This window comes from Cydia pomonella, chromosome 5, assembly GCF_033807575.1.
Source record: "Cydia pomonella isolate Wapato2018A chromosome 5, ilCydPomo1, whole genome shotgun sequence".
Taxonomy (NCBI): domain Eukaryota; kingdom Metazoa; phylum Arthropoda; class Insecta; order Lepidoptera; family Tortricidae; genus Cydia; species Cydia pomonella.
In genome coordinates, this window is record NC_084707.1 from 6,973,276 (window position 1) to 6,988,629 (window position 15,354).

The 15,354-nt window shown below is 38.0% G+C and overlaps 2 protein-coding genes across 5 annotated transcripts in view; one reads left to right on the plus strand and one right to left on the minus strand.

Moving 5' to 3' along the window:
* The window catches only part of LOC133517583 (leucine-rich repeat and calponin homology domain-containing protein), a 72,153-nt gene that overhangs the window by 36,470 nt on the left and 20,329 nt on the right, over positions 1-15,354 (minus strand). For all 3 annotated transcript variants that reach the window (XM_061850910.1, XM_061850909.1, XM_061850908.1), the window contains exon 2: positions 3,467-3,611. In XM_061850910.1, the coding sequence (XP_061706894.1) occupies positions 3,467-3,611 (145 nt within the window). The remainder of the gene's footprint in view (positions 1-3,466; positions 3,612-15,354) is intronic.
* On the plus strand, positions 289-2,968 carry LOC133517581 (uncharacterized). Of its 2 annotated transcripts, XM_061850905.1 has the most exons (3): positions 289-549; positions 1,402-1,707; positions 2,304-2,968. In XM_061850905.1, the coding sequence occupies exons 2-3, from the start codon at positions 1,527-1,529 to the stop codon at positions 2,837-2,839; spliced, it is 717 nt and encodes a 238-aa protein (XP_061706889.1). In that variant the 5' UTR covers positions 289-549; positions 1,402-1,526; the 3' UTR covers positions 2,840-2,968. The 2 variants fall into 2 exon arrangements, with proteins under 2 accessions (XP_061706889.1, XP_061706890.1); XM_061850906.1 differs by lacking the exon at positions 289-549 and having other exon boundaries at positions 1,025-1,707.

Here is a 15,354-nt window from a genome sequence, read left to right on the forward strand (position 1 = left end):
ACCTTTTTGTACCTACTATGTGTGTAACTCGAAATTGGCAAATATTATTGTTTTTTTTTATTGGGCCTACGAGTCAAATTCATTGTATTGTAATAGATATTTGTAATTTAATATATTATTTTATCAGTAAGTACCTATCTTAGAAAGCATAGGTATTTGGTATTGGTATTTTCTATAGGAATACCTATTTGAACCTTAAATCAATTCAATGCTACCCGTTAAATTGTAAATGAAATTAAAGAACAAATGTTTAAATTCCAACCTCCTCGGTATAAACTTTCAGTTCAACGCGTCAGAAAAAACTCAATGTGACATTTGAAAACAAATTGAAAGTCAACGAAAATAAACAACGTCAAAGGGACGATAAAATCCCTATCAATTATTTTAGTCGAGCGTTTTCAATAGAAGTTAGCGGGGCGGTTGTTATTTATTCGAGGATAAAAACGCTCGTTTCCCCCCGCGCCGCGGTTGCGCCGCTCGTCGGTCGATAAGCGAGTGTAGGGTGCAGTGCGTTTCGGACAGAACTGGGACAGCCTTCGAACGTTTAAGGTGAAGTAAAATCTATTGAAAACAATTCTACCTACTGAAGCTAACATGGTCCTTAGTATTATAACAAAAACGACAAATATTAATCGGATATTTTTGTATAGTTTTAGATTTTTTTAGCTTCGTTATATACATCATGACCTTTACTAATATCGCGTAATCACGCGAAATTAAATCAAAAGTAATTTAACTGATTCTAATAAAATAAATAAGTAAATAAATATTATAGGACATTATTACACAAATTGACTAAGTGCCACAGTAAGCTCAATAAGGCTTGTGTTGAGGGTACTTAGACAACGATATATATAATATATAAAAAATACAAATACTTAAATACATAGAAATAGATAACACCCATGACTCAGGAACAAATATCCGTGCTCATCACACGAATAATGCCCTTACCAGGATTTGAGCCCAGTACCATCGGCTGCATAGGTAGGGTCATTACCGACTAGGCCAAACAGGTCGTCAAAAAAAAAGATCAATGACAAAAATCAAAATCAGTTCAAGTTCATAGCAAAAAGGAAGAGCTCATTCAGCAATTTTAGCATTACTATAGGACAATCTATATACATTCAGTAATTCATTAAGTGTAAGGCCTGACTGGACGCTCGAAGCGGAGCGTTCAGATTTGCCCGGGCGTGCAACATAGCGTTGGGCTCACAAGTGATTTGAGCAGCGTGCACGTGCACTAAGGCCGTTTCTATACGTTTGCATTTGTTTAATATGCACGCCGCACGCCCCGCCCCACTGCACGCCCATCTTTAGCGTCCACTCAGGCCTTATACTAATAGTTCTAACTTAATTATAAAAAACGTTTTCAATGAATAACAGTAGACTTGTTTCCAGTCTCAACTTGAATCCACAAATTTTGGGTACCCTACCGCGGCCATCTTGGCGCTTCAACCGCCGCGTCCCGCCGCGCGTCAGTCGCCCGTCGCCCGCCCGTGTGCGAACCCGCGCGTTTTTTTACGATGCAGTTCGAGTACGACCCTGAACGCCTCATAGAAGAGGTTAAGAAGCGGCCCGGCATTTGGGACTTCGACAATGTGGAATACAGGACGAAGAATACGAGGCATAAGCTGTGGAATGAAGTCGTTAATGAACTGTTGCAGACGAACGTCAAGGTGTCGAAGAGCGAAATGCGCGAGCTAGGTAATTATGCCGTTTTTATTCTAGCTACTTACCTATATCGATAACTTTGAAACAATCGCTGTGTCGAATAGTCGATCTTGGGCTTTATTTCTTTATTTATAAAGGCGAAAATGAATTTTCTTTCACTGTTAGGCCATTAGAGTGTATTTGCTTCACAGTAGCGGGTTGGGCCGCAATATACCTTTCTACATAGATATTGTAAACAACTACGGGTATCTTGAGTGCAATATAAATAAACAAGCTATGTTACCGATTTAAATCAAACTTCTTATAATGTATTTATAAGCAACTGCCTTGTATAAGTACTGTACTTATAGTGCTTATAAGAAGTGTTTACTTATGCCACATGACTTAATATGTTGACCTTCGTTTCCGTCTTCCTAACAATGGCAACAAAAGCGTGAATATAGAATAGCAGTCTGAATTATCTACCTATTTGGTATCTTCCAAAGCATTTTAAATTTACAATTTGACTTGTAGTCGCATCAATCAATTACAGTGACGTCTGTTGGGACTTAAGGAGACAGTTTGATCAATCGGCTCAGCGTTGTCATGTTATCAAGCACTTCAATAAAATCGATATTTTCTCATTCTAGAACTACAGCTGCAAAAGAAATGGAAGAGCATTCGCGACTGCTTCCAGAAGTACATCGCGAACCCCAACCGAACTAGACGCCCGTATTTATACTGTAAGCAACTACAATTTCTGCTCAAAGACCAGGATTTACCCGCAGAAAATGCAACAAGCGATTCTGAAGAGGGTCCTAAGTTCAAGGTAAAGAAGAGGCGAAAGATCTGGAAGCAGAAAGCGCCTAGAGAAGAGGAAGATACAACAGAAGAGGATGAAAATTTTGACGAGGATAATAGATCTAATAACTCAGATGACGATGTGACGGTAGAGAGCCCTGTTACGAAAGTCACAAAGTGCAAACCGCCTGAGGAATTTGTTTTTGCAAATGTTGATCTGCAGCCAGCGAAGGAGGGAGAGGACCCTGATAAGTTGTTCTTCTTGTCTTTATTGCCCCATTTCAAGGCCATACCTGAAGAGTTTCGATTAAATGTAAAGATGGAGTTGATGCAAGTATTGCAAAATGCTCACTACAATACCGCACGCAGTAACAAACTGATTTAATTTGAGGTTCGTGACTAGTTTTAATTAATTATTTCGTACATTCGCAAGTAAATTTTAATGGGTGATTCTGTTAAGTGATATTAGTTATGTTACACAATAACGTGTGTAAAATAAATGTATGGCTGTAGGTGTTTTGTTTTATTACATATATAAACGTAGATCATCTCTCGTCACGAAAGGAGTATAGATGACAAATACATTTATGTTAAAAGGCATAAAAAATACTAGAAGCAAACTGTTAAACTAATAGGATATAAATTAAATTATTTTTATAAAAATATTTTAATTTGTGATATTTCATGTAGAAATACTACTAAACGGCCGTAAGCCCTTAAAGAATTGCATATATGTACATTGGGAAAATTCGACCCATGCCGATGTCAGACTATGTGATTCGGGTAGCCGAGCGGTTTTAGGGATTTGCCGCGATTGCAGAGAACGCTGGTTCGAGTCCAGCCCTAGGCACTGGAAGACTTGGTCACTATTTCCTTCGAATATGACATTTATATCGGTTTAACAGAGTGTTAGACGTTACGCAGTAACTATTCAAAGGTATTTGCACAAATGGAGTAAGTATTGTTATAAATTAACTATTGTAATGACAAAATCCTTTTAATAGAATCTCACCTGAGATCCAAGAATGTGAGAGACTGTAGACCACCGACTGCATCAGGTAGATTCCTTAGTATATTTTGCGATAATAACAACTTTTCTAAAAAAATGTACGTCGTGACTTCCTCGGGCACTTCACAGAAGCGATTTTTCGATAAATCTGTAACAAAAGAGAACGCTCATTACAATTTTAGAAGACATACAAGTTCGTGTCGTGTAGCTTTTCCCATTGCAAACTGCAGCGAGTTAAAAACTCAAGGAAACCAGTAAGAATTTCGAATCCATAACAATATTGCAAAGTTGTCAATGTCTTACTTGTAGTACATTTAGAAAGGCTATAAAAGCCACCCCACTCTAGCGTTTCCCGAGCGTCGGCGTCTAGGCAACTCTATGGCTGCTGCTCGACGCAACCTTGGCGCAACTGCGCAGCGATGTCATTTTCCATAGCGCCGACGCTCTTAAGACGTCTGGGCTTGCCCTTAGTGTTAGTGGTTATAAGTGCTATAACCACGGACCACATCGTTTAGTCAGTCGTTCGTTTATTGCATGGTCTCTATCTGCCTATCGATCTGTGCGATCGAAAAAAAGGCAAATAGACCACGCTAACTATGCACAAACTAGGAAATAAGAATACATTCCCCTTCCCTTTAAGCTTCATACCATAACTGACGCAGCACTTGGCATGAACACTTGGCGTGGTCCGACTCTAGACGGAATTTTGATATTCGCGGTAGACTCCCAATATGCATAAGACCTCGAGATCATTAATGACGAAATATCCATTATCGGAAATCGATATTGTACTGGTTTCCCTGAGACTTAAAATTTTTGATTTGAATAACACAATACGAGCCAAGCCAAGATTAAGTTGGAAACCATAAGCATAATCCTATTAGATTTATGGACTTCTTGTAAGGGGGAAGGGACATCAAAAGAAATTGGGGCCGTGTTTGTGGCATAGCGACGTATAAGTTTACGAGCTTCATGCTTTATTGGTGGCCGTGAAATAGCTGACGAAATTGTATTGAACGCTTTATTAATTACGGAGTTATTGAATCTTTATTCTAAGGGGTTGCCGCTAAAGTTTTTATAGTTAAGTGTTTCACAAGAGCTTTATGGTACAATAATACTTGATAAAATCGAATCAGTATGATCAAGCTATCTCTGCATGGATATTCCAATGATAAAGCAATGACATATGTCTTCGAAAATATGGCGTTTATAATGATAGTACCTTACTTTTTTCTGTTCAAATAGGAGTAAAGTTAGCTTAGACGGACTTTAAGAATAAAAGGCAAACCATATATCGTACTATTGTAGGATTTACCAACTGGAGACGCCTTGTCTGTAATTTTCTGTACAAAACAATCAGCCGATATTTGCGGAGTCACGTCAAATGTATGGCTATGCCAGATAAACGCCAGTCCATAACAGGCCAGAGGGGTAAGCTCTCAAAGACGACTCCGCGAAACGCGATTAGATTACAATATGATTGTGGCATTTTTATCATTAAAAAAATAACTGTACATATTACTGTCTGCATCTGTGTACCGTCAGCGACATCAAATCGAAATGATTTTAACAAATTCTAGATTTGGCGTAAGCAAACTTAAATACTGTAGGTAAAGATTGTAGGTACAGTCAGCATCAAAAGTAGCGGATGAAACAACGCGCCAAAACTATCTGATATTCCGGATAACTTTTCAAAATATAAATAAATTGTTAAAATTCGCGCTCAAAAGTATATATTATACAGTCTTAGTAATTATATATTAAAGACATCACTTTTTGGTAAGCTGTTATAGAATGGTAGATACTTATGAAACGTTATTTGATCCGCTACTTTTGATGCTGACTGTACAAGTGAAGGTGAAGCAGACTTCTACGTGAAAACCCAAATGGACGGTGCCTGCTCTGTATTAACAACGTAATGAGAAAGCCGATATCGACGCCTGGACGTCCGGAGAGATAGAACGAACATGGCTAAATTAAGTCGTGCAATTCCGAATAAACACATTTCAAAATGTACGTGACTGACAGATTCATCATACAACACATGTGTCATGAACTCACGAACAATCAAGTATGTGCTCGATAGAGTGCCGCATTTGAAGTAAACGCTACTATACAAAGACAAAGTGTTTTAAAGACTAGACTAGTCTTCTTCTTTGTTGTATCCTCATGACTGGGAACGCTCTTCACCAGTGCTCTCCAAGCCGCTCTATCTTAGGCTCAGTGCACCTAGCCTGATTAGCCTGTAATGTCTTCAGTCTCTGCCGGTCTATCTTAGGCCCAGTGCATATAGCCTGTAATGTCAGTCTCTGATCTGAGGTTATTCTGTCCGCCCAACGCGTGGCCAATACGTCCATCCCTACGCTTCCTTGTCATACGGCCAACGATCATGAGATTTCTGAGCTTCAGACTATCTGGTCCTGTTCTGCTCAGGCGACCAAAGAAACTAAGTACTACTACTACTATTTATATAATAATACCTACTATGAAATCATAATCTCCTTGCCAGATAAATTATGATCACGCATTACAATAACATAAACCAGTGATAGGTTCGTTGACATCGCTGAGGACTGCGGTAACAGATTGTCTTACAGATCTCAACCGCAACAAAGTCTGTTTACGAGAAAACTTGTTAGGGATTGTATAATTTACGCATTATTGGCATAATGCAGGTAATAAAGTCCTGCAATATTATTAGCACATATTGTTTATTTATGTTATGTCCGTGGTATAATGGAGATAGGTACTTACATTTCCGCTCTTTACATCAGACATGGGTTTGAAAACAAATCGTCATAATATCATACATGATTCCTAAAAAGGCTTGACAATTGTATTACGTTTACTACTGCTACTTCATAGTACATTACGATACAAGTGCGAAAAATAGGAAATTCGAAACGAGTGGCGATAAATTAAAACACGACCGAAGGGAGTGTTTTAAATCGACACGAGTTGCGAATTACCTATTCGCACATGTATCGTACAACGTTTTACAGTACATATGGCCCTTTAAATGTTCGACACAGTAACGTAATATGCTACTTCTCGCACTAGTGCTATAAAGTAGCCCCATATGTACTGTAATAGTACATTACGATACAAGTGCGAAAAATAGGGAATTCGAAACGAGTGGCGATAAATTAAAACACGACCAAAGGGAGTGTTTTAAATTGACACGAGTTGCGAATTACCCATTCGCACATGTATTGTACAACGTTTTACAGTACATATGGCCTTTTAAATTTTCGACATAGTTATGTAATGTGCTAATTATCGCACTAGCGGGGTAAAGTAGCACCATGTGTACTGTAATAGTACATTACGATACAAGTGCGAATAGGAAATTCGAAACGAGTGGCGATAAATTAAAACACGACCGAAGGGAGTGTTTTAAATCGACACGAGTTGCGAATTACCTATTCGCACATGTATCGTACAACGTTTTACAGTACATATAGCCCTTTAAATGTTCGACACAGTAACGTAATATGCAAATTTTCGCACTAGTGCGGTAAAGTAGCACCATATGTACTGTAATATATTAACTACAACACTTATTAGGATTGTGGTTGTTGCTCATGGCATGTAATGATTATGGCTCCTTATCATAAATTATAAATGGTTAAAACTCCGCCATTTTATCTTATTACGTAAAAAGCGCCGATAAAGCTTCATTAAAACCAAATGAATTAACAATTTAAAAACAATGTAAAATAGGAATAAATGACAGGAAACAAGAAAAAACGCTACCGCAAGTTGTTATAGGAAATGCCGCAACATTTGCGTGGAATGAGTCAACTGACGCTAAGTCGAAGTCAATGTCGGCTATAAGGAATGCCGGTCCTAGAGATTTTCTCATATAAGTAGAGAAACTAGTTAGGTTTCAATTGAATAAATTAAATAATCAGTTGAGCGCTAATTGAACTCACGATACACGTGCTGTACCTTCGCAATAGTGAAAAATACACTTTATGTCATTTTGCCCGTTTTCATATCGAAAGTTACACCCAGCTGCAAAGTGGGTATGCAATTTTGCATCTTACAGTAAGTACTTATGGTTGCGTGCCAATAAAGCCCTACTGCCATAAAGATTTTATACAAGCCCAGGTTTTCGGCTACTGTAATGTGGTAGCTTCCGCCGGAAGACGTGAAAACACCAATAAAAACACAATTACAAGCTAATAATGGTAACCACTATTATAACCACAATAGAAACCTATTCATGTGAATAATAAAGCTGCTTAGTGCTTATCACATTAATTATCATAGTTTCAAATATTTTCAACCTCTGACTTTTATATAACGACATTTCTGAAGTCAATTATGAATTTTCATTTGCATAAAATACTACACCATCTAAATGTAACGAAATGAAACTGAAAGCGTAATTTAATTACGCTAATGCTTGTTTGTGTGGGTATACCATAATTAATCCCTAAGAGACACGGCCAAATTCGTAAAAAACTACTGGGTCAGGAAATTCCATGATAAATATACACTTTCATTGCTGGAGTCATCACTGTTTTAGGTGGTAAAAAGCCCCGCTTCATAGGTTCCAGTAACTTACCAAATGCAGGTGAGTCGAATAAACCAGTACCTAATAAAGTAAAGACTCTATAGTCTAGTCTACACACAATCAACTCAGTTCAGAATTATATATCAGAATCATTAGAGTTGATTCGAGTCCTTTTCCTTTTTAAAAGTAAATAATAAAGAAGAGCTTAAACTTGTGCAAAATATTTTAATGATCCCAAGAAGTAAGTATGTACCTTGATTTTCTAGACTCGTACTTAAGTCTTTAAGGGTCACTATTTAAGTGAAAACGCCTTATTACGGATCTTGAGGTCACGATATATTGGCTCGCCAGAGAACTTCTCTCACGTCGTAACCGAGAATGTAAAGGTTGAATAAAGGAGTCCTTTTCCAGCAGAAGACAAAGGCAGCCTCCTAAGCATTAATGACGAGACGCCTTTGAACAATGAACGGAGGTCCAACTACTTCAGACTTGATGAAACTTTCGAGTGTGTTCCTGAAGAAACGAGACATTGTCTGAGCAAGGTTTTGTATGTGACAGCTTAATGAAACTTCATTTATGAATGACGTATTTTATTTTTAACCTAAAGTATGAAGGAGTAAAGGGACTAAAATTTAGAATTGCTGGCTTATAGCGAGTTTTGTATGAGCTCGTTTGATACCAAAATTACAACGGATAACGCAGGTCCATTTACCAAAGCTGGTCGGGATTAATGTATCGGATTAATGACCAAGAGGTATAGGTAGTATGTATTACAAAACGGTTTGTACTTTTACTAATAAAGGTATGTATGTGCACACGTGCACCTTTGAACATATCGATGTGGTATATGATAGGACTATATTCACAGAGGTGTTACCTTGAATTACTAGCCTTTATCCGCGACTTTTTCTGAGTAACGGTCGTTAAACTGACCGATATCCGATAGCAATGATAAGATACGAGGATTCAGATGCTTGATCCCTTTATTAGATACCTGAGGTGACCTTAGTGGCGACAGAACCCAAGTCAATGGTCTAGTAACAGCCCCTATCCTTCGTACTCATGCTTCGAAGAGACCTAGATCACAATTGCCATAAATATTTAATTTCGATTGAAGAACCTTAACGCAAAGTCACGAGCAAAGCTAGTGTTGCCACTTTATCGGCTGCCCCATTAAATACCGAGTTTACACAGTGCCAGTGAAATGGAAAACAAATTCGATACTAATGAAGCAGTAGGCCATGTTGATGTGTGGCCGGTGTTTATGTTCGCTCTAGTTAAAATTAACAGCTCGGCGGGCTGCGTGTTACATCATCGGGAAATGCAGCTATAACGCCCTTCGAATCTTTTACATGTTAGTTACATTCCTCAATCTCAAGTCTTATGCGGTTATCACAGAAATGCATCCGCCGCACGTCGCTCCGGTGTGTAAGCAAGACAGCGCTATGCACGTATACCTATATAGCCCGCTCGCACACCGGAGCGGCGTGCGGTTGCGCATCTAATGTGAATCCGCCGTAATCATTGCGTGCGAAGTTTAGGTTGGTAGAGTTGGAACACAAAACGATTTTGATCGATAAGATTGTGCAAGTGTTCTTTTAAACGTCAAACTTCTATGAAATTATGAAGTTTAAATTAGCACATGCACAGTTTGGGCTATTAAAATCACTGCCAACTTAGCTTGGTCTAACTCTACTATGTAATTTCTAGCGTACCTAGGGGCCTAGCTAAGACTGCCGTACGTCGATTTGTAAGAATCTATATATTGTGATCGTTAGAAATGCGTCGTATATCGATTTTGATAATAATGTAACTATTACCATACGTGACTATTACCATTTAAGTTTCGGTTGGCGTTTTCTATCGATGATTGTCATATTGGCTAGGCCCCTCTGCACTGTATACCGTAGTCAGTGAGGGACTGCAACGGCGGATCTGCTTACCATTTTAAACCAGGCAACTGAGCACCTACCGCGAACACCGACATTCGCAAATTTCGGGGATCTTTCTCTTTTACTCCAATGAAGGCGTAATTAGTGACAGGGAAAGATTCCCGCAATTTGCGAACTCCGATTTTCGCGGTAGGGGCCTGTATGAGTGGATGGGACTTACGAATGCGAAGGAATGGCGTGGTTTTTGGGATAATTAAACTATTTAATAACAAGTTTTATTAGATGACTCTGACACGGCGGAATAATTTACATTATACCTATGCTGAATGCGACGATTACAAGATGTTACAGATAAAGACTGACAATCCCAAGAATAATCCCATAATTCATAATAATGAACTTTTAAATGATCATCAAATTAATGACAATAAGCAATTTTTAATGGCATTATGAATATTTAACTCCTAGAAAAAAGTACTTCGATAACCAGATTTTTGTCTACTACGCTCGTTAGTTGGTGTGATAAACGCAACTGATACGTGCCCTTGTTTACTATCAGATATAGTCCAATAGACTGGCTGACCTAACTCATTCACTTCATAAGCTGTCATTGCCTTAGCTGTGACAAAGATGAGTAAATAATAACGACTAGTTTATAGAAAGTTTCTTCAAATGTATTTTTAATCTATACTGTAACTGGTATTTTAATAAAGAGAGGAGGGAGAGGGAGGGGGGATATTCGTCCATCCTTACAACTAAAATTTAATGGTACCTAATCTGTCCAGGAGGCCTAGCCAAGATGACAATCGTACATCGACAAACCCTACATGAAAGAAAAAAGTGTCGGGACGATAAATGTTACGAAAAGTCCCGTGACATTTATTATTTAAGTTTCGATTGGAGTATTGTATCAACAATTGTCATCTTGGCTAGCCGTTGTTTACCAGAGACAAAGCAACTTCGTATTTATAAAATGTGCATATATATAAGCTGAGGTGAGGGCACACCATACAAGATATCCCGAGTAATTTAACACTTCGTGAATATAACGTCTTGAACGTTTTTAAATGTGCCGTAAGAAGAATGCACATGAAAATGCCGCAATCACATAAGCCTGACAGCCTATTCATTGTGAAGCTTGCCACAGTTGCTACCAATTGCTGGAATACCGATCACAACACTCTGCCAAGGCAAGAATTCAAATCGACACAGAAGAGAATGCGACCCTTCAAAAACCGTTAATTTCGGCGCTGTCTGTATAGGTAATAGGTATTAACAGTCTTTGTTCCTAATCATCTCTTCTGTTCCTATACAACATAGGCCTAGAGGTTACTCAGCCGAGTCTGGGCATGAGTCACTCATCTCGCAAGTTGTATTTACGATATCCGACGGAAATACTTCGGCATAATTATATCTGGCAAGGTTTTAAGTGTTAAAGCACTGTGCCATTTTCGAGATACAAGACTAATTTGCTTGGTAAGATTGCTTCTGATTGCCGCGCTCCGTTGAACTTTCATACATATCTGGTACAAGTTGTGAGACCTGTTTCATGTGGTATGTTAGCATTTCGCAAAATACCGCAAATAAAATCAAATCTGGTTCGAAACCAATTTCGCACTTGTGTGTCACACTTGTTTAGTTTTCTGGTAGTTTTGTATCAGGCTAATAATTTTGCTGTCTTTGGAGCATTTGCATTGATTCTTACAAACTGTCAGGGACCCGTAAACCTATTATGGGTCGGCAACGCGCAAGTGACACATACACACACACAAACACACACACACACACACACACATCTCTATATTAGCAAGCGCCCAAAGGAGCTTCATTACTTTAACAGATTCATCAAGCTGTTCGAGTTGTAGAGAATACGAAATACATCACAGGATACCAAAAAACATTCCAGGTTTACAAAGCCATTCCAGGTTCCAGCCGTTTAAAAAGACAATATTGCTCTAAACACTAAGCTGATTATTTTTACATGATGCAAAGGTGAGATATTTATACTTGACGAAGGGATGGGTAAAAGGGCATTAGCGTTGACGTAATATCCGCGGACTTTTGATTGACGCTGCGTAAAGGGCGAAGGTCGTTTTAGAATAGATCATTGTCAGTTTGTAATTATCTAGCGACCTGGAGCGACACGGCAGTTGTCGTTGTAGTAATTAAAATATCAGATTTGAAGACGGTTTGGAGATGGAAAGTAAGGACGAGCAATTAATTCGATGTAGAATATTCAGATTTATATTTCTTTCCCACCTCAGAAAGATTAAATTAATTATTTCGTTTATTTTAATTCTTATTAAAAAAATCTTTAATTTACTTTTTTAACTTAGTTTCAGCGAACACTTTACCCAATAAGATCAAACAACCAGAATTTTTTTTTTAGATAGAATCCGACAAGTACAAGAAACTGTACTCCTCAGTGTCAAACATACGAGTATCTGCACAAACTAAATCATCCCGATAACAAAATTTAAATGCTTACACATTTTCATCCTTATAAAAAAAAGCTTCTTAGAGTTTATTGTTTCGTGAACATTTATCCACTAAGACCAAAAATGAAACGAAAAAAACATTGCCTACACCTCTACGAATCTCAACTCAACTTCAGTGTCAAACATACATTAAACAAACCATCCCGATAACATGGCTGCATGGCTAACACATAGCTGAGTGATTTATCAGATACCATTAGATCCACCCATCAAATGTCCAGGGACATAGTAACTTTGGCCTTAATAAATGTATATGAGCTCCAAGCACTCAATAAGATTAAAGAAACCTTTAGCGACATAACTGTTTAAAGGTCACAGGGCGCTTTCGAGCTTATTTGTTAAATTATTCAGACCATCTCTCCCGAAATCCATGAGAAATTTAAGAACATAGCACTTTAAATGTCTGTTCTCATTCTTAAAATTTTCATCATGTCAGACAGGGCAAACGTAAATAGACTGGGAAATAAACATTACGTTACTTTCTACGTTCCGATTGACGTCATTGTTCGTTAAAATTAAAACATGTGCTGATATGCACAACATACTGTCATCGGACGTTCCGAAGTTGCTCGTCTAGTTTTTGTGTTGACCAAACGTCCTCGAAAAGTAACCGACGTCGCTGTGGCAACACTAACGAGCCTATTTTTTAAAAGCAAACTAAACGTCTTACTATTTACACTCGTACCGGAAAGGTAAAAATAAATGCGCTTGTAAAGTTCGTGAGTGACATTTTAAGATCGGTGTTTTAGAATATCTATTTAAGGAGGGTAATTATCTTAGTTAGAAAGTCTAGCTCCGAGGAGTAATTTTATTGTAAGACGAAGATGAAGTTAGTGTTTACATTATGCTATTAAACTTAGAGGTGTTGATTCGCTCAAGACTAAACTTCCCACGAGCGTCTGAAATTTTGAACAACGCAGACACACCTCGTGCCAACTGAATAGTTCAGTAAACAACGTCATTTTGACAGCTGGTGATATAGTCTAGATATATAATTGTGACTTAGATCTGTGTAAAAAAGTCGCGTAATCTCAGAGTGCAATTATACTGGTTCTCATGGCGATAAACTCTCCCGCGTATTAAATTAATCTCACATGGGAGCATATCGATCTTAAAGAACAGTAATGCGCCAATTTCTGGTGACGTGCCAAGCTGCAGATATGCGAAGCAAGACTGCGGGCCTCCACAGCCTTGACCGGCCAGGCGACCGTACATTTGAGCAATGATTGCGGTCGGGCTCGGCTGGCCAATCCATTAATAATATCTTTTCAATTTTTGACGGACAATCGCGCACACGCTATTAGGCTGCCGCTCTATTGTAAAGAATTTGTATACGACTCTACTCAAATGGTTAATACGATATGCATAGTCACTTGCTTGTATATGTATAAAATGTTTGTGATTAAATCTCTTGAATTTAATTTTTATCTGACAGTCAATCTTCAATTAAACGTTATTAACAATAAAATAACTTCTCAACAACCCTCAGTTAAGTAGTAGGCCTAAAGAAATCAATATTTCAATAGGTAATGATTATTATTTTAGATCAAACTAGTCGATCAGGAAAATAAATCTGCTCTCGAAATGTATAGTTATTACGCATTTGGAGGTAATTTAGACTGAATATCAAGAGCATTCAGCTCACATCGGTAAACTAAGAAAATAGATAGATAGATAGAATACTCTTTATTGGCACACCTCAGTAAAAATATACAAGAAAAATAAACCATTGATTAAATTTAGAGGCAGACAACAGGTGGTCTTATCGCTAAAAAGCGATCTCTTCCAGACAACCTTTGGGTAGCGGAAATAGAGAAGTTATCGAAAAAGTAGGCGTTGCTAAACCGTTATGAAGCCTAGATTCACACACACAATTACAGTGAATAAACATACACATATAAGGAATACAATTAGACATACATAAACATACATATAAATATATATAAAATTAACCGAAACATAGCTAAATATGACAGCAGCATGTCAGCCACAGAGTAAAAATAACTATGTATATATAAACACTAAGGGAGAGATAAATAATGTTCTTTGAGTGAGTGAAAATACACGGCTAGGTTACAGTCGTTTTTATACCTACGCAGCATCTAAATTCGAGGCGAATCACGTAACCAGCCTTGGCCTTGAAGCATCATCATACCGCAAGCGAAGTGTATAAGGTTACAACAACATGTTCAGTCATCGTATTGCAATTATCACGTCGTAATATCGAAATCAAATTACCATCGAAGCACGACTGGTCCGTTGACAGGCCATGTACCCCATAATGGCTGGCTACATGATACGAGAATGTGGACTTATAAGGCGGGACATTTATCTCTACTGGCACAGGCATATGGCGCGACTTGATCAGCTATTATCCTTTGAGCCCGATCGTATGCCCCCGTTCAGTGGCTATGATTACAACAGCATATTGATTTACCAGAACACAATATGTGTTTACATATCATAGGTACTTAAACTCTTCGGAGAACACATGGTTATGAAGAAAAAATCCAAGTACTACAAACGTGCGCTGCTCACATAGTACTCAATTTTGTGATAATGCGTCATCCTAATAAAAAAATGTCTCAGGCGATTGGTGCGCCGAATGTGACCAAGTAACAGTAACGGTATAATAACGAACGCTATGCGCGCCTTTTAATTTGCTCGTCGACCTACTATAGTTCTTGGGTACGTAATAAACTTAATGCGTTAAAAATCTAACTTCGGTACGATAGTGTTATTAAAAAAGTATCTATAGAATAATTTAACTTCGAGTAGAATAAGATGCGGAACTTGTGTGTAGGCATACCAAGTCGAAGAAAAATAAATTCATAGCAAGATTTTTAGGTACTCTATAAAACTTTCATAGACATTTAGCGCCAGCTTACGTAAATCAAAGGTGGTTTTTGATGAAAAACGCGAGTATTTATCATCGACAAATAGCATATATTTTTGGCATCTACCAATCAAATACTGTGC